Source organism: Drosophila persimilis, unplaced genomic scaffold, assembly GCF_003286085.1.
Source record: "Drosophila persimilis strain 14011-0111.01,24,50 unplaced genomic scaffold, DperRS2 tig00000000-arrow-pilon, whole genome shotgun sequence".
NCBI classification, from domain to species: domain Eukaryota; kingdom Metazoa; phylum Arthropoda; class Insecta; order Diptera; family Drosophilidae; genus Drosophila; species Drosophila persimilis.
This window is the reverse complement of record NW_020825288.1, coordinates 5,911,963-5,930,141: the sequence shown is the minus strand read 5'-3', so window position 1 is coordinate 5,930,141 and position 18,179 is coordinate 5,911,963. Positions and strand designations below refer to the sequence as shown.

At 44.7% G+C, this 18,179-nt stretch overlaps 6 protein-coding genes across 7 annotated transcripts; 4 read left to right on the top strand and 2 right to left on the bottom strand.

The window, feature by feature from the left end:
* Positions 1 to 2,692: 2,692 nt before the first annotated feature.
* On the top strand, positions 2,693 to 3,731 carry LOC6598768 (farnesol dehydrogenase). Its single transcript, XM_002023874.2, has 2 exons — positions 2,693 to 3,315; positions 3,371 to 3,731. Exons 1-2 carry the CDS (start codon positions 2,743 to 2,745, stop codon positions 3,548 to 3,550), a joined length of 753 nt encoding a protein of 250 aa, XP_002023910.1. The 5' UTR covers positions 2,693 to 2,742; the 3' UTR covers positions 3,551 to 3,731.
* A 277-nt stretch (positions 3,732 to 4,008) lies between these two features.
* LOC6598798 (3'-5' ssDNA/RNA exonuclease TatD) lies at positions 4,009 to 6,485 on the top strand. Its single transcript, XM_002023873.2, has 4 exons — positions 4,009 to 4,409; positions 4,683 to 5,031; positions 5,090 to 5,371; positions 5,435 to 6,485. The coding sequence occupies exons 1-4, from the start codon at positions 4,214 to 4,216 to the stop codon at positions 5,571 to 5,573; spliced, it is 966 nt and encodes a 321-aa protein (XP_002023909.1). The 5' UTR covers positions 4,009 to 4,213; the 3' UTR covers positions 5,574 to 6,485.
* Positions 6,486 to 6,488: 3 nt separating this feature from the next.
* LOC6598797 (isopentenyl-diphosphate Delta-isomerase 1) lies at positions 6,489 to 7,406 on the bottom strand. Its single transcript, XM_002023872.2, has 2 exons — positions 7,058 to 7,406; positions 6,489 to 7,000 (listed from the first exon to the last, which is right to left on the bottom strand). The coding sequence occupies exons 1-2, from the start codon at positions 7,358 to 7,360 to the stop codon at positions 6,545 to 6,547; spliced, it is 759 nt and encodes a 252-aa protein (XP_002023908.1). The 5' UTR covers positions 7,361 to 7,406; the 3' UTR covers positions 6,489 to 6,544.
* Positions 7,407 to 7,582: 176 nt separating this feature from the next.
* Positions 7,583 to 8,287, top strand: LOC6598796 (AP-2 complex subunit sigma). The gene is made up of 3 exons (XM_002023871.2): positions 7,583 to 7,653; positions 7,711 to 7,860; positions 7,926 to 8,287. The coding sequence occupies exons 1-3, from the start codon at positions 7,651 to 7,653 to the stop codon at positions 8,199 to 8,201; spliced, it is 429 nt and encodes a 142-aa protein (XP_002023907.1). The 5' UTR covers positions 7,583 to 7,650; the 3' UTR covers positions 8,202 to 8,287.
* Positions 8,288 to 8,620: 333 nt separating this feature from the next.
* Positions 8,621 to 10,772, top strand: LOC6598795 (ras-related protein Rab-1A). The gene is made up of 5 exons (XM_002023870.2): positions 8,621 to 8,863; positions 9,838 to 9,958; positions 10,030 to 10,077; positions 10,134 to 10,361; positions 10,447 to 10,772. Exons 1-5 carry the CDS (start codon positions 8,841 to 8,843, stop codon positions 10,642 to 10,644), a joined length of 618 nt encoding a protein of 205 aa, XP_002023906.1. The 5' UTR covers positions 8,621 to 8,840; the 3' UTR covers positions 10,645 to 10,772.
* A 66-nt stretch (positions 10,773 to 10,838) lies between these two features.
* LOC6598793 (growth hormone secretagogue receptor type 1) lies at positions 10,839 to 17,647 on the bottom strand. 2 transcript variants are annotated; one of them, XM_026987737.1, is made up of 4 exons: positions 17,104 to 17,647; positions 16,876 to 17,038; positions 16,608 to 16,788; positions 10,839 to 12,796 (listed from the first exon to the last, which is right to left on the bottom strand). In XM_026987737.1, exons 1-4 carry the CDS (start codon positions 17,191 to 17,193, stop codon positions 11,845 to 11,847), a joined length of 1,386 nt encoding a protein of 461 aa, XP_026843538.1. In that variant the 5' UTR covers positions 17,194 to 17,647; the 3' UTR covers positions 10,839 to 11,844. The 2 variants fall into 2 exon arrangements, with proteins under 2 accessions (XP_026843538.1, XP_002023904.1); XM_002023868.2 differs by lacking the exon at positions 10,839 to 12,796 and adding an exon at positions 13,490 to 15,154.
* Between the last annotated feature and the right edge of the window lie 532 nt (positions 17,648 to 18,179).

Below are 18,179 nucleotides of genomic sequence, written 5' to 3'. Positions count from 1 at the left end.
AAATTCTTACAATTTATACATATATATTTATATTGATTTTGGAATAAGCAATATGCAATGCATGGGTATGGTATGTCTATGCATACACGGTGCATCTATCAAACAACAATAATCAATTTTATTAGAATTTTACACAAACCAAAAACCGAGTCGCAGCAGCAGCAGCAGCGGAGGAAATGGTGGCACAGTGGCAAATGGTTAGTAAACGCAATACAACGGAAGGATAAACGATGAAGGAAGCGAACAGAAGAGAAGATAAGAGACGAATGGCACGACCACTACTCGTACAACGGAAGCAGTAGGCCGTTAGCTTAGAATATCTTTGGGCAGTGGTACAACATAGTGTACACATCGAACACGCACAAAGTACATAGCACTGGACCATGCTGTTTATGATGATGATGATGATGATGTTAGTTGGGGCACAGACGGGGCGGGGTAGATTAGAGATAGCTCTAGATTAGATCTAGGAATGAGGGAGCTCGGCGGTGGATTTCGGATTTCGGATTTCGGATTTCTGGTCCGGGAAGAGGGAGCACAAAGCAGTCAAAGATTTCGCACTAAACGTATCACTACAAACTAACAAAGAAACCAAGAAGCAAACAATAATCGAACTCAAATTCGTTAAACACCAAACACCAAAGAACTTTAAACTACGAGTATAAATAATATAAAAACCTTTTAATAAGTACGAGTAACATGAACTACGGAGGAATCAATGGTATAACTATGATACTAAACATATTGATAAACTATGCAATTTTATTGTTAGCCAAAATTTTATAAATGTCAAGTAACGAACAAAACAAGTAATCAATATTTATATGTATACAGAATATATCAAGTATAAAACATATGTTATATATCTTTATATAATTCGATGGTATTAGGCGCTGTTTTGTAGAGTTTTGTCACGCTTGAACGATGCTATTCCATCAACGAACGACTAGTTAAACTGTATGGGTGAGTTCCAATTCATTTTTTGGGATTTGCGGGAAAGCTTAAAGCCCATCCCATCATGGTAAGGCCTGTACAAAACTCCAGCGCTTAATGCAAGTCAAGATCTACAAAGAAGAATATCAATAATATATTACAAATATACAAGTATTTATATAGTTTTAACAACGCATATTCTCGTGCTCGAAACAGCAGTAAATGCTAGCCCGATTCCCAACCCCAACCCCAACAGAAAAGAACACCAAATATTAAGCTAAAGATTACATTTATATAACGAGCTATCAACAAATTTGTTGTGTGCAACAAAACTACATATACGAGTATTCAAACCAAACCCCAATATTTATACGTATGACATACTTATGATATTCTGCAAGTATGTAAAGGCGCGCAATAGAAATGTCCTTTACCGCTTAATCAGCCACGCAAAAGATGACGAACGTGAAAGTATTAGGGCAAAGTGGATAAACCAAAATATATATTTATCAAAGAAACCAAATTGATTTTTAGGTTTTAAAGTTTTAAACCGTAGTGCATAATCAAAACTTCATACATACATTATATGTGCATTATGTTCGTTATATACCGATATGGAAAATAGAAAAAACACCAAATCTGCGCGTTAACAGGTTCAAGAATCAAATTGACATTATGCAAACACAGTATCTATTTATGTGAATGTATGTATTTATGGATACATATATGTATATTTATCGCGTACAACCAACACCAAAGAAACATGCATGTTAGCAGAAATAATACAAATAAATATATATAATAAATAAACCATCATCTGGTATTTTAAATCTGGCACCCAATTGAGCTATTGATAAGTTAATTATATAGAAATAATTGCATTCAGCCAATGTTCGGATCTGGTATTCGGATACCACCAGCCAGCCCGATGGATGTGCTCCGTCTGGACTGGGACAGCCACTGGCTGTCCTGCTGATGGCCATAGTCATAGCTTCTAGACGCGTAAGTAAAATCAGTGTTTGTGGATGTATTTTAATATATCTTTTATATATGTATCTTCCTTAACAGAGGACTTATGTAGCCTACACTTTCCCACAAACCGAGTCGTATCCGATATTCCCCCTACAGACGTAGTCCTATCCGACTGGTATACTGGTTTTTATTCCTGTGATCGGAATAACATCCTTGATCAGATGAAGTCCTTATCAAGGACTAAGGATCAAGGATATTTTTTCCAGTCAGTTCCGGTAGCGGAACGCCTAAGACTAAGACCCAGGGATCCAGAAGTTCGCTTGCGAAATGTTCGGTGTATGAACTGACACATCTATACACTGTATGCTAAGTGAGCTGTAAAGCTTAGTGCAATGAAAACTGTATTTTCAAAATTAAGTGAAATGGCAAAAAAGGTCACAAAAATAACAGCCATATAACATATCGAGTAGTAATCGAGTGGGCATGTACCAAATAAATACACCATTCCGATATCGATATAAATGGTTTTTCGTAAAAACCGTTAAATTCAAATATTGGATTTTTATCAGCAATCATTGCGTACTACTGTTTTCTCCATTATTTCTACTAATAGCAAAGGGCCCATATACTAAAAGATAGTTATTTTTTCTTTGTTCCTATTCTCTTGTTTACATCTGTAATCAGCTGATCATTGTTCGGTATTTCAGTAAAATACGATACTACTATGGCCATTTTTAGGGTGTAAACATATATGTACATACACCTGTTCGATCCGCTAGACCTTACTTTAAGCTGTGCATTTAGACCTGGAACACACCCAAAAATCAAGAAAATAACATGAACCGCTGGCTAAATCGCGTTGCTGTTGTCACCGGGGCCAGTTCTGGGATCGGTGCAGCCTGCTGCAAAGATCTAGTATCCAAAGGAATGATCGTCGTGGGATTGGCGCGACGGGAGCATCGCCTGCAGGAGCTAAAGTCTTCTCTGCCAGTCGATCAAGTGGCTAATTTTCATGGCCGCAAGTGCGACGTCGGTGTAGAACAGGAGGTAATTGACGCCTTTGTTTGGATCGAACAGACTTTGGGCGGGGCCGACGTACTAATCAACAATGCCGGCATAGTACGTAGGACTAACATCACCGATGAGGGCAACTCGGAAGCTCTTCGTGCTATATTGGACACTAATTTGCTCGGTGTTTCCTGGTGTACACGAGAAGCGTTTCTTTCGCTCCAGCGGAGAAAAGTGAACGATGGTCATGTGGTGCTGATAAATAGCCTGGCCGGGCATATTGTGCCAATGGTGGATGGGATTCAGTTCAATATGTATGCACCTTCGAAGCATGCTATAACCGCGTTAACTGAAGTCCTTCGACAAGAATTCATCAATAAAGGAACCAAGACGAAGATTACTGTGAGTATGCTTTTTGTATTATCCGGATATCTGTTACCTTTATTACCATCTCCAGAGTATCAGTCCTGGTGTTGTGGACACAGAAATCTTCGACAAGAATTCCCCGGAGCTGGCAAACTCCATGCCAATGCTGAGAGCGGAGGATGTGGCCGATGCAGTGACCTATTGCATCCAAACACCGCCAAATGTGCAGATTCATGAACTGACGATCAAGCCCGTTGGTGAAAGATTTTAAGAGATTAACATTTTAGCAGTCGCGAATTTATTATTATATTAACGGAATAGGGTATACAAATGCCCATACTACCGGTTGACAAGCAACAAGTCTTCAAATACCATCAACATTGAAAGGACAACATTGGGACTGTTTTTTTGTTGAACATTTTTAAATCTTGTTTCAGGCAAAAACCAATAAAAGCAAGTATTTTAAATAAACCATTCGAGTAGAAAATAGGTAAATTAATTGGATAAAATTATGTGGGCAGGGCTGAGAGTTCCATATAGCTAGTAATATTCGACGGAATATCAAAAACGAGTAATATGTATAATATAACTTGAATTCGTCAGTATATTTACGGAATATTTTTAAAATGAGACGATATATTTTGGTATATTTCGGTAGGTCAGACGGTATATTTTATCAGTGGGTACACAGCAGTCACACTGGTCGTAGTCGTGTCGGGATTTGTTTTTCTAATTTAACTGTTTTAATCCGTTAATTAATTAATTTGTATACTCTTCAAAATTGCAACGAAATCCTAATTAAATATATATATTTCACGGTTCTCACTACCGTCGCGTTTCCTTGTGCTAACGAAAACTAATTGAATTACACACGCACACAGCCAGCAAAACAGTCGTCTGCGTCATTGGCTATTTTGGTCCAAATATTGAAATTATGGAAAAACAACAGCAACAAACAGCTCCCGAGGTGGCCGCCACTCCAGCACCACTGCTGGAGGAGCAACTGGACATGGATGACAGCATGAAGCACTGCTTTGAGAACCTAATTGTCATCGATGTGGGGGCTAATTTGACCAACAAAAAGTATAGCCGTGATCTGGATTCCGTCGTTCAAAGAGCAAGAGACGCAGGTTAGTACTAGTGTGGGTATGTCGATTGAAGAAGAGCCAGAAAAGAAAAAGAATAAGACGGCTGTGCGGGGAAATTGTCTTTGTGTTTGGGCGAGGCACGCATTGAGAGGCGCCAGAAGGTCAAGCGATAAGCAACATGTGTGCGTCCGTGTCTGTGTGTGTGTGTGTGTGTGCGAGAGTAGAGGTATGTGGCATAGCCGTAGGCAAAGTGCAGCCGTGCACCGTGCATTTTCGATGGCATGACTAACTTTCTCTTTGGTCTCTTTTGTTCAGGTGTTCAGAAACTAATGGTACACGGCACTTCGGTCAAATCAAGCAAGGAAGCGCTGCGCCTTTCGCGCATTTATCCCGACATTATCTACTCGACTGCTGGCATACACCCACACGACTCCAAGTCCATTGTGGAGGAGCCGTCCACATGGTTTGACTTGGAGCACATCGCCCAAGCACAGGAGTGCGTCGCGGTGGGTCCATGCGGCCTGGACTACCAACGCGACTTCTCCGAACCAGACGCCCAGAAACAGATCTTCGCCAAGCAATTGCACTTGGCCATTCGGCTTAATAAACCTGTGCTAATCCATGAGCGGTCGGCTCAGAAAGACCTACTCGAAATACTCGACAAGTATGCCCACGAATGAAGCCCCAGCCCCACGTTTCTAACCCCATCCATCGCATTGCAGATTCGAGAATCTACCGCCTGTGATAATCAGAGGTTTCATGGGCACTGCCGAGGAGGCGCTAAAGTACTTGGACCGGAGGTTCTACATCAGTTTAACCGGCTACTTGTGCAAGGACAAATCGGACACGGGCGTACGCAGGCTGCTGGAAAATGGCACACTGCCTTTAGATAGATTGCTGGTTGAGACGGATGCTCCGTTCATGTATCCAAACACCAGGGCTTCCAAGCTACCGCAACATGTCAAGACTGCCATAACCGAACGCTCTTTGCTGTACTTACACAGGTAATGGATTTATTCTTTTGCTTATTTTGTACTTCCAGCTAATTTACCGAAATTCTTGTTCAGATATTGTACCTTCCAACGGAACGAGCCATGCAGTCTGCCAGCCATTGTGGAAATGATAGCCGCATTCATGAAGAAAACGCCCGATGAGGTGGCCTTGGCCACTGCCTTCAATGCCCTGAAGCTCTTCGGTTTGTCCTAAAAAGGGTGCCGTGCCCCACCAGAGGAACTGAACGAAAAAGTGTGTGCCAGCAAGGACCTGACCTTTGCGAACAGTTTCAACGAGCCTGAGATTCACGATAGACTCATTTATGTGCCTTAACCCCTAATCGAATTCTTGATGATCCGATCATCTTGATATACACACATATAACGATACACCTACACAATTACGAACCCATTGCATGCGAGAACTACGTATACCACACCATATGCATGCTCCACCCCTTACCATACTCATACTGGTGCAAATTGACGATCGAAATTTGCACAAGTATAGCTTTAAGTTGTTGGAATTTCCTAAGCAGATGCTTTATTTACTTGAATACCCGAGAAAACGGTGCCAAGGTAGGTGCCAAGTGAAACGCTAGACCCTTGTGAGCAAATCAATTTGCGATGGGTCGGCGTTTCACGCTTCGAAGCGCGCGCTTCGAACTACAGATATATAGCTATATAGCTTTCGAAAGCGATAATGTTAAAGGCTGCAGCTTGTCTTTGTTTCATCTGTACTTAGATTAAGATTCATATTTATAGTTCTTGTCTCTTGTTAGTTTGTAGTCCTTCTTTTTTGTACATATTTATTCTTGTTGTTTATTGCGGACCTCCCGAGGTTCGCCTACTATATGCGATATGATGATGATGATTATGGGAAACGTGATGTGATCATATTAAGAGCTAAACCACATAGGTTAAAGCATATTCAATATCCTATGCCTACACACATATTATATTTTGTTATATTTACATATACAAAACAAAACCGTTGTACTGGACTGAATCAACTCACGGAGGTTGCATAAAAATCCGCTATTGTGCCCATTGTCCGCACTCAGGCACACACACACACCACATACTATTTTCCATTTGAATAAAGAGAATTTGAAAACCAAACAAACGATCATTGGTTATACTTGTATTTTTGGTTCGTCAGCACAGCATATTTAGAGTGCATATTTAAAAGCGTTGTATGTTTTTCAAGTCCTCGAACTGTTTTAACCCGTTCAAGTTGTCCCACCATTGTTTGAGGCGGTGACGCAATATGAGGGAAAACCAGGGGGTCAATGGGGCGCTGAAATTTGAGACTGCGTCGTCGATCTCGTCGCGTTTCAAGAATCGCACCTCGCTGACCTCGTTGCTGTTGGGCTTCAGCGTTACATCCTTCTGCAGGAAGAGTATGTAGTCGATCTCGTGTTCACCCCAAACACCATCGCCCGCATCGGCGTAGTGGATACGCGTGAGGTAGTGAAAGTCCTCCGGCTGGATTTCATCTGTTGGTATGCCCAGCTCGTAGTTCAGACGACGCTGAGCAGCCAGTCGGATACCCAGAGCGTTGGACTCCTGACGCTCCTGCTCAATCTCATGAAGCGGGTGGCTGCAGCAGGCGTTTGTATATGTATTGGGAAAGGTAATCTGCTCTTGCCAAACGATTCATGTTAATGAATTTAATGGGAATTTCCGAGTACTCACCTTGTGAACTGAACGCCTTTGCACCAGCATTTCACCTTTGGCATTGAAGAGAAATACGCTGAACGCGCGATGCAGCTTCACGTCTTTAGTCTGTGGATGCACTCTATGGCAGTCTGCCTTGGATACTGATCCTATGGCTCTGTCATTTTCGTCTACTAAAATGCATTGCTCCTTCAAGGCGTTTGCCTGCAAAGGATCGTGAACTTCAACGGGCTTCTCCTTCTGCTGGCGACCAGGCGTGGTGGAGCACCTGCGCAGCACCTGGAGGCGTGAAGTTAGGTGATTCAATCGCGACGCCAACATTTTTTTGGTGACTGACTAGCTTCAAATAGTGAATGAATAGTGACAAAACAAATATAAAAGTGAAACTTCGTAACGCAGCGCGAGTGGCGCTGCCAACTGGCGCAGAACCAGAATAAGCGAACATTTTGCCACACTGGTGCTCAGGAAACAGCTGTTTTGCTTCACGCTGTAGCCCTGGAATTAGTGATACACAATTTGCTCATAATCAGTTTTTCGCTTCCGTCGCTGAAAATTTAAATTGTAAATACCAAAGTAATTACTCAAGTAATTACCAGCGCAGACTCTGGAAAATGGTAAAACCATTGATAGTATCTTGCTCGCAATAAATTAAACTTTTTGTGGTCCCCCAGATACGCTTTATACTCATACAAAACCGTGCTGGCAAGACTCGCCTGGCGAAATGGTATATGAACTTTGATGACGATGAAAAACAAAAACTTATTGAGGAGGTCCACGCAGTGGTCACTGTGCGTGATGCCAAGCACACCAACTTCGTAGAGGTAATGAATGCCAGGATGAAAATATGGGCGTCGAGGCCTAATCTAACCTTTTACCCACTCCACAGTTTCGTAATTTCAAAATCGTCTACAGACGATATGCGGGTCTATATTTCTGCATTTGCGTGGACGTCAATGATAACAATTTGTGCTATCTGGAAGCCATCCACAACTTTGTGGAAGTGCTTAATGAATACTTCCATAATGTGTGCGAGCTGGACCTCGTCTTCAATTTCTACAAGGTCTACAGTGTTGTGGATGAGATGTTTTTGGCCGGCGAGATCCGGGAAACTTCACAGACGAAAGTGCTCAAACAGCTGCTTACATTAAACTCTTTGGAATAGATAGCCATCTCCATTAGAACGATGCATTCCCATAATCCCCCGTGTGGGTAGGCGTTATACCCGCTTATCGAATCTTCTTTCATATACTATTATGTATGTATTATTATTATCTGTAATGTGTTCTCTATGCAAACAAAAAAAACTCTCAAATGTTGAATACCGCGTTTAGAATCAAATAATGTATTATAAGAGATTAAATGCACGCAAGTGCAAAAAGTCAAGTCGTTTGTTATCGGGGGGCGGGTCGGGTCGGGTCAGATAAGTCGTACCCGCCCACACATCTCTGCATTGCGATGGAACTGCTCTGTTTTGTGTAGCCCTGGTCCTAACGCGTTTCCCAACACTGGAGTCTAATGCCACTTCGTCATTTTTTCCGTCGCCATTGTTCTCGTTCTCGGCCGTCGAATTTGTGGAAATAAACGCAATTTCCCATAAATTCATTGCAATAAATACAATAGCCAGTTACAAAACATACAATAGCAATAGTGCAAGAGCAGTGCGTGCAATTTAGTGATACAATTGAAGCAAGCAGACCGCGCAAGTCGAAGAAACAGCCAACGCAAAGCAGCCAGGCAAGAGAAGAAATCGAATCGAATATTTGTTCGTGGCAAATATATATTCTTGTGAAAAATACCCAAAATGTCATCTGTGAATCCCGAATAGTAAGTTGTCACATGCATAAACTGCGCACCAGTGCGGTGGAGACCATTGACTTATTTTTCATTGAAACATTTTTACACTCTCGCGTTCGATAATCGTTGCTTTCATCATTTTTTTTCTGCGACGTCATTTTTGCTACGTCCGCTAGTCGTCTCCCATCCCACAGCCCACTCCCTTTTTTCTAGCATTGTTTAGCGCTGGGCTGGCCCTGGCGTTGGCAACTCCAAAAGCACTCGATTTTGGTAGAAAGTAAAACAAGCCCTAAAACCAGAAAGGGATGTATCACATCACATGCATATATATTTGTGCACCCATACGGGCGCACTCTAGTGGCAAACTTTGTACGCCACAGAGAAAATATTGTTGATTGTTGTTGCTTCTAGTCGGTTCTCAGCCTCTGATTCGGCCAGCACATCCAATCTATTCCATATTCCATTATCCAAGCACTGCCTGGAGCTCAGCTACTGACTGGACTGGACTGGACTGGATGGCGGGCTGGCTGGCTGACTGGCTGGCTGATTCGTGGGGCGGATGAGTCACCTGCGTAGAGAGAGAGAGAGAGAGAAAGAGAGAGAGTCTCCTACCCCTCTCGCGTACGCCTTGTTGTTGTTTGACTGCTTTTGTAGTGTTGCTGTTGTTGCCCTCGCTCTCTCGCACTCTCACCCCGCTGCTACGTAATCAAAACCTCTTTTATTTGGCTTTAATTGCCTTGCTGGGTTCCTACTTGAAAACAATTGAACTTGAGATGTCTCCTGAGCTATGGAATCTCTGGTCCTATCACTGCATCGCGAGTGACGAGTTACGAGATATTTAGATGTTTAGCTTTATCAAAATGCTCATTTGGTTTTTAATTGGGGGTTGATGTTGGGTACCCTACATCGATAAGATAACTCAGACTTAATATATGTACACACACTGTGGCGTTTTGTGATACCCTCATGAATATTAAGACTTTGCATATTCTTCACTTCTACAGCGATTATCTCTTCAAACTGTTGCTGATTGGTGATTCCGGCGTTGGAAAGTCCTGTCTGCTGCTGCGATTTGCCGATGACACATATACAGAAAGCTATATCAGCACAATCGGTGTAGATTTTGTAAGTATTTTATCGAAACATAAAAAAAATAGCTAGCGTGTGTCTAATAAAACCTTTTATCTCTTCATCAGAAAATTAGAACCATAGAACTTGACGGAAAGACCATTAAACTGCAAATCGTAAGCACGTGTTGTAAGTTGTATTGAAACTTAGGCTAATATAAGACTCTTTACAGTGGGATACTGCTGGTCAGGAGCGTTTCCGTACCATCACTTCTTCATACTATCGTGGCGCTCATGGTATCATTGTTGTATACGACTGCACGGATCAGGAGTCCTTCAACAATGTGAAGCAATGGCTCGAGGAAATCGAACGATATGCTTGCGAGAATGTCAACAAGCTGCTGGTGGGCAACAAGAGCGATTTGACCACCAAAAAAGTTGTTGATCATACCACAGCTGCGGTGCGTATTATACAAGAGTAAAACCCCAATGTTCTTATCTCATTTGTTGTATTTGTGTTGGATTTTGAATTTTTGGCCACTGTAGGAGTATGCAGCTCAGTTAGGCATTCCATTTCTTGAAACTTCGGCCAAGAGCGCCACGAACGTGGAGCAGGCCTTCATGACGATGGCGGCTGAGATCAAGAATCGCGTCGGACCGCCGTCCAGCGCCACCGACAACGCTAGCAAAGTGAAAATCGATCAAGGACGTCCAGTGGAAAAACCCAATTCTGGTTGCTGCTGAATAACTCTGATTGTGAATCATTATTTTATTATACAATTAAACAAAATTTAAATATAATAAATTAAAACGGAAAACACAACAACAACAACAATAAAAGGAATAACGAAAGCGTAATAACAAACCCTTAATTATAATATCGGTTCTGTAATAGCTCTTAATGATATGAGGATGCGTTTGAGTATACTGAGTAGTAGATGCGTTTGTATGATTCCGATCCGTGGACGCGAGAGTACACACTTTAAGCAAATATACATACATACATATATGTAATAGGTATGTAGCCAACCCAACAAAACTCCAAACATCCCGAACACACCCATACCCATTCACATGGCCGATTACTGATACTAACCGTCTTTCTGATTTCTGAACCGTTCTGTTCCATAAGTAGTGCAAAGATGCAAAACGGTGTAGCAATTAACTTAATCTAAATCTAACCTAACTTAAGAGAGTTACTTATCACAGCAGCGCGAAACGATACTAACTAAAATTCACACACATGCACAGATATAGATCCACTCCAGCATACATGATGATACGCGAGGGGAGAGCCACCATCTGTACGAGGCTGCTGCTCCTTGCAACTACGTACTTTGTATATGTGTGCGTGTGTGTGTGTTTGAAACATATTTATCTATGGTGCTCGCCACTTGTCTCTGTCATATTTCAAATTTTATGTAAATCAAAAGAACGATCACTTTTGGCATTAACAAAAACAAATTGTGTGTATTTGTATTTTCGAGTGACGCGATGGATTTGTGTAGGCACATAATTAGTGTAATAATGACGATATAACGATGAAGTTTAATAAAAATTGCGTGAGCGTAAAATATTAAAAGGTTTGGGAACAAGGCACACAACTGCATAGAAAACATTACTTACATACCACATACACATACATAACATTCAGTTTCGGCTTTCACTTTCGCCTGAATTTGATTTTATATTTCGCTTAAATACAATAAAATCTGTAACGATGCCTATGAAAGGTTTGTTTTATTGCCCAATTGTAGCTGTGGGGACAAAGTGAAGGCCGGAACAAACAAAACGAAAAAACATGGTTTCAAAAACATTCTCTAGCGTTTATTGACTTCTTCTGAGGTACTTCAGTCTTTACAACGAAATTTCTTCTAAATACTATGACTATTTGCTGTTGGAATTCAACTAAAATACTCGTACAATTCAATGGGAGGGCAGTGTTCAGGTTTTGCTGGATCGACGCTCCTGCAGGCAAGCGGTTGTTACCGTCGCCGCGGTAGTTCCTATGATGGCGGCACCCAGGATGCCCCGTTCGCGCTCGCCCAGCCCGGAAGTGGACAGACTATTGCTTCGCCAGGCGGAGGACGAGGTTGTGCGATCCGTGCCCGAAGACGTGGATATGGAGTTGATCAGAAATGTGGCCTCGCGACGCAACGTTCGGTGAGGCGGCCGGGTACCACCGGTGCGGCCGGCCAAAGTAGCTCCCTCGTCAGCATCATTGGCCTGTCTTCGCAAAGTGTTTCGCATGCTGCCGCCTGCCGTCGGTTGCTGCCGCTGGTGGTAGTGATTATGGCGATGATGATGGCTGGGCCTCTGCCCCAGGCATGTAAGCAGCAGCCGCCAAAAGCCGCTCCGGAACTTGGACGACATCAGGTTGTAGAGGATGGGATTCATGGCCGAATTTAGGTACAGCATGAATCGCGAGAAGTACAGCAGATTGTAGTAGCCTGCGATGCCCAGGCGCTCAACATCCTCCCCACTGGCCATGATCACCCACAGCGTGAATGCTCGGAAGGGCAGGAGACACACAAAGAAACTGGAGACCACCGCCACCAGCATGAAAATCACCTGCTTGCGGTGCTTCCTCATGCCATTGCTCTGCTGATGGCTGTTGCCTTTGGTGCTGGGTGTTGTCGTGGCCGTGGCCGTGGCAGTCGCCGGCTGCGGCTGTGGCGAGGTGGGCCTATGGAAGGCATTGTTTGGCCGCAGCAGCTTGTAGGCAATGGCCGCGTACAGCAGGACCAGGATGCCGAAGGGTAGAAAGAAGAACACCGTGATACTGCCCACAAAGTAAAAGATCGGCCAGAAGCCATCGGCCGCTGTGGTGCAGACTGGGGCGTCGGTGCCGTCTCCATAGGGCTCTACGCTGTAGCTGGAAATGGCGATGATGGGACTGCAAGAATCATATACATTTATTTATTTCAGGGTGAATATGAATGGTATTGTTCGTATTATTGCTGATGTTGTCTGCAAAGTTTTAACGGCGCTGCGAGAGGGAAACAAACAAATATTTAAAAACCACTCAACGGCAGCTGGGGCTAAGTACTAGAAAACTTTCAAAGGAAGCACAGCACTCAACTTAATCAGAACGGAAACGGAAACGGCAACGTCTGCTCATACCCGTCAAACGACGAGGGGCTTATGCGGGGACTCTATCTACTTTGGTGGTGTTGTATAGGAAAATTACAGGAAATCTACATACGTCATATAATATTGCTACTTCTAAAGCTACGAAAACAAATTACAATGCTACGTATGTACAAGTATCTATATTTACAGAAGATTGGCAGTTGTGTTGTCCGATTTCCTGAACAATAAATTACATTCTTTTGCCCTCCTCAATGGCCGACCCATAGACGAGAGAATAGATTCCTTCAGGCATGGGGTATGTTCCGATATAACCGATTTCCTTGACCCATTGAGTGAGTTGTTGTCATAGAAAATTTATTTACTTACAAGCTCGTCACTTTTGCTATATATGCGTGCGTGTGTGGGTGTGTGTGTGTGTGTGTGGGTTCTAGTATATTCATAAGCCGAGTATATATATATATGTATTGTTTAAATAATATATAAATATTTACGTATTTATGCATGGGTTTAACATTATGTGTGGATGTGTATGCTTGTATATACAACTGTGTTTGCATTCGGATGTGTGAACATTTTATTTTTGGGCCGCAGCAAAGTAGGCAACAGTTTTTTTCGCTCATTTTTCCTATGGCCTGCCCGTGTAATGGCAGCCATTTTGGAATGGGCCCAAACATGGCCGTCGATTGGCAGGCGGCAAACGGCCTTAACGAAAGGAAACTATTTCAATACACCTAAATCATGTTTATCCGCCGCTCTGATGGGGTTCCCAAACGCATATTAAGCCATTTCCATTTGCCTTTCCTCCAGAGCCCGTCGTTTAATGGCGGCCCCAGACGCAGGCAGCCCCGGTCCGTCACCATTCTCCCGTTGAGATGTGCCCTTTCTCCGTCCAGTAGTTGTAGTGGTGTAGTGCTGCTGTTTGGCTGTCGTTGCTGTTATTTATCTTTGGCACATTCATTCGAGTTTAATAGCCCGAAAAATTGATTGTTTTTTGTACGGAAATGTCCAAGGAGCAGGCACTACTGGCTGGACTGGCAGGACTGGCAGGACTGGCTGTCAACGGTTCGATGGAATCGATTATGGTTGCAAAAAGCGTTCAAAATACAATTTGTGCAGGCGTGTCGGGGACCAGGATCAGAACAAACCGCCTTCGACACATTCCAGTCAAGTGAAGCGAATGTGTAAACGGGTTACAAGCGATTTTTCACGCCTTCCTCCCCCGCCGCCGATTGTCCCGTCTACTCAGGCTAGATTTTCAGCTTCCTTTGCATCGCGCAGTGTCTCCTCGTCGAAACTGATTTGAGGCTTGTGGCGCCTCGGATTCGGATGTGAGTTCTTCAAGCCCATTAGCCGGCTATCACTCTCCCGCCTGGCCATCCGTTTGCCCGTCCCCGAGTGATGGAGCATGGCCATGGCTTCCAGATCACTGCCGCAGGGCAGCTGCAGCTCAATCCTCAGGCGGGTGCGGCTGATGTCCTCGCTGCACCGTCGATTGGAGCTGCGTGACAAAATGCTAGAGCTGGTGGCCGCCGTGGCATTGGACGAGTTGGTGTTCGTATTGGTGCCCAGGCCCGTGGAGATGGTGCCACTGCGTCCGCGAGACCCGCCCACGCCGTCGCTGCTCCGTCCCAGCGTGAGCAACTTCAACAGGACACGGCCAGCATCGTGGCAGAGCCGCGCAAAGCCCCTGCGAAACTTGGTGGACATGAGGTTGTAGAGTATGGGGTTCATGGCCGAGTTGAGGTAGAGCATCACACGGCAGAAGTAGAGCAGGCTGTAGTAGCGCACCAGGCCAATCTCGTGCAGCGCTTGGTCCGTGCTCAGTATGATCCAGAGGGTTAGCACGCGGAAGGGCAGCAGGCAGACGAAGAACGAGAGTACGACGGCGCCGAGCATTAGGACCACCTGCTTGCGGGCCCGTAGGCTTAGCTCCGGCTTGGTGGGGCGGGCGCGCAGCATGGTGCTCTGATTGGAGACGAGGTTCTTGGCAATGATGCCGTACAGCACGACCAGGGTCAGGAATGGCATTATGAAGAACACGGTTATGGTCATCAGAAAGAAGGCTATGGTCCAATCGGTGATGGCCTGCGTGAGGCAAACGGCCACCGATGATCCATCAATATATTCGGCCAACTTGTATTCGGCCACCCACAGTATGGGGCTACATGGAAAATGGGGGGAGAGAAAAAAGCAAACAAGAAACGTAATCAGGCTGCGGGGTCATGGGGAGGCGGATAATGGATGGAAATGGAAGGAAATAGTGAGATGTATAGAGAGTGAGAGAGATTGAGAGGAGGTGGAGAGAGCTAATAGGAAAGAGTGTCATATGAAATGATGATCATGAGAATTACATACACCACAGAACACTACCATCATTAATATACATTTAAGAACCAGCTTTCTATGGAAAACTTGTCTTCTTTCTGCGGGTTAAAGTAATCCAAATCGATTTAAATATTTTGGCTAGACACAGATATGACAGTCAACAGGCAGTGGCTTCTGCTTGGGATGATCCGAGCGCTTTGGCCGTGGACGTGCGTCACTGTAGACGCCTTGTGGTGCCTCCGTTTGAATGGGTTTTAAAATGTTTGCTGCGGCCTTGGGGTGGCTTCTTGGGTGGCGTAATTAATGGGCAGACGCCTGGAGGCAGGCCTATCCCGATTCCAGCCATGACCCTGCCCACGACCACTCCCCATGCGGTGGGGTCAGTTTTTTCCCCAAAAATGTTCATTGTTATGAACGCGGCAAGATTTGCAAAATTAAAAAGGGTCGCCGGCCTTCCTTAGATGTGACTGAGGACTGTGCCTGCGACTGGGAATGTGGCCATGAAAAAACAATAATAAAGTGTCAATGAAATGAAATTCCATGATAGCGGACATCGGTGCTTATTAAAGATGACAGGGGGCTGATAACGGGACAAAAGCATGGCCGTTACGGAACTTGAGAGCCTCCCTAAATGAGAAGGAATAGCGCAATGACCAAAGAGGGGGAAGGAATGGGAGATGTCCATGAGTAGGATACATGGGATGTGGATGGCAGGAGAAGGAGGAAGTGAAATAGATAGGTGGAGAGAGAGAGTGGGCCAACAGTCGAATGTTTAGCATGTAAATGGACACGCGGATGGCAAACAAAAGGCCAAACACCAAACACCAAATGCCTTAGACCAAAAAAAAAACCAAAAACCATTTCAGAAATCAGGAATGGAGACAAAAAATCGGAGAAAACCCAAAAACAAAACACAAATCATTAAAAATGACGACGATTGACACTTATAATTAATGAGCGAGGAACTTAATGCTTGGCTGCCCAAAATGAATAAATGGACATAAGCCATAAACTAAGAGTAGATCTATATATAATGGAGGATAAAACAGTACAGATGTGTATATAAGAAAGCCAACACCAAAGACAGAGATCGTAAGAGATATAGAAATATATAAAGAGAGAGAGAGAGAGAAAGAGCGAGCATGCAATGAGATATCTCGCCTAAATATAATTTGTGAAAATTATAATGGTAATATTTAATTAAATTTACTTTAAGAAAGCCACAAAACCGACAGCAGAACAGAGTTCATTGCACCGTCCACAAGGTACGGAGAGGAGCGGACGCTTACCTCGTAAAAAGCGCAGCAATGCCCCAGGCCAGGACGCAGATGAGGATGGCACGCCCCTTGGTACAGACGTAGCCGGCCTTTAATGGCTCACAGATTGCGTAATAGCGCTCGAATGAGATGGCCAAGATGGTCAGAACGCTGGCGTGGGCCACCGTCAGCTCAACGAACGGAACGGCCTTGCCTGCGATAGCAAAAGAGAGCACAAAATCAGTTAATTAGGCTGTGGGAAAGTAAACAGAAACGAATGGAGCAACCGGGAGCCACTTACACATCTCGTGGCCAAGTACCCAGGTCTCTGGGCGCGTGTTAACCTCGACGAGGACGGTGGGCGTGCAGACGAGGAGCACCAGCAGGTCGGCGATGCTGAGATTGGTGAGGAAAATGTTTGTGGAGTTGCGCATATCCTTCGTCTTAATAATCACAATGGGCACCTGCAAATACACATTAAAAAGGACACGGAATGGGCATGCCGTAGAGGTGCATTCGATGGACTCACCATCACGTTCCCTACAACTCCCAGCAGCATGATGGCTATGCAGAAGAACATGGCGGTTGTGCGTATATACGGCGGAATCTGTGGCAGCATCGGCTCAGCATCCTCCTCGGAGTCGGAATCGGAATCGGAATCGGCTGTTGCTGCGCTGGAATTATCACTGTGGCCGCTGCTGGTGTGGGCGGACTCGTAGCCGAGGGCTGGAATACTATAAGTTGCGTTGTATGCGCCATCGCCGCCACTAGGAGCGCCACGGGATAGCCCAGCCTGCTGGGACGTCGTCCTGGCTTGGGTTGCGGCGGCAGCAGGGCCGGCGGATGCTGCTGTTTGGAATGCTGTTGGTGTTGCTGTTGCAGCATCTTGAGCCGGGGTCTGGGGTAGCAGCAGCAACAGCCAACAAATCCTCAAGCCTATGCCAATGCTGGTCTGCCGTGGATGCTGCCCGGTCCTGGCCACAGCGACGCCGTGGCTGCCCCTCACCAATGGCAATGTCGGTGTCGTCGTCCTGCGTCGGGGGGCGTATGTCTCGTAATGTGAATTACATGGGCCACAGTCGCAACATTATCGCCGCGAATCCTTCGAGGGAGAGCACCCGCTGTTCAATTAAGTAGGAGCGGAACGGTATGGGAAGGAAGGAATCCGCATCCGAAACCAAAACCAAAACCGAAACCGAATCCCTTGTAATCACCCCTCCGGCAAGTTTATGAGAGCACTTAAAGACGCGCTAATGAAATTAAGATGTCCAACGGCTATCCAGATACTCGTACACCACGGTGTCTCTGTTGTCCGGATCCGGCAGCATTAGACAAATCAATCAGAGGAGCTTTGCGGTTGTCGTCCGGCCACGCCTGAAGTGGTAAAAGTGTGCAAAGGGATTAGGGATTAGTGTTTAAGTATCCCGCTGTCGGAGAACCCGGGCTCCGGCACAGGATCAGGAAATAATCGGCCATTGACCAGGCTAACTAACTAACTAACGATAATGAATGAAAAGTTCATTAGGCGCTGTCATTTACATAACATTAGAGCATCCGGCACCCCAGTATCCGCCATAAACAAGCTCATCACCCATCCCCCATATT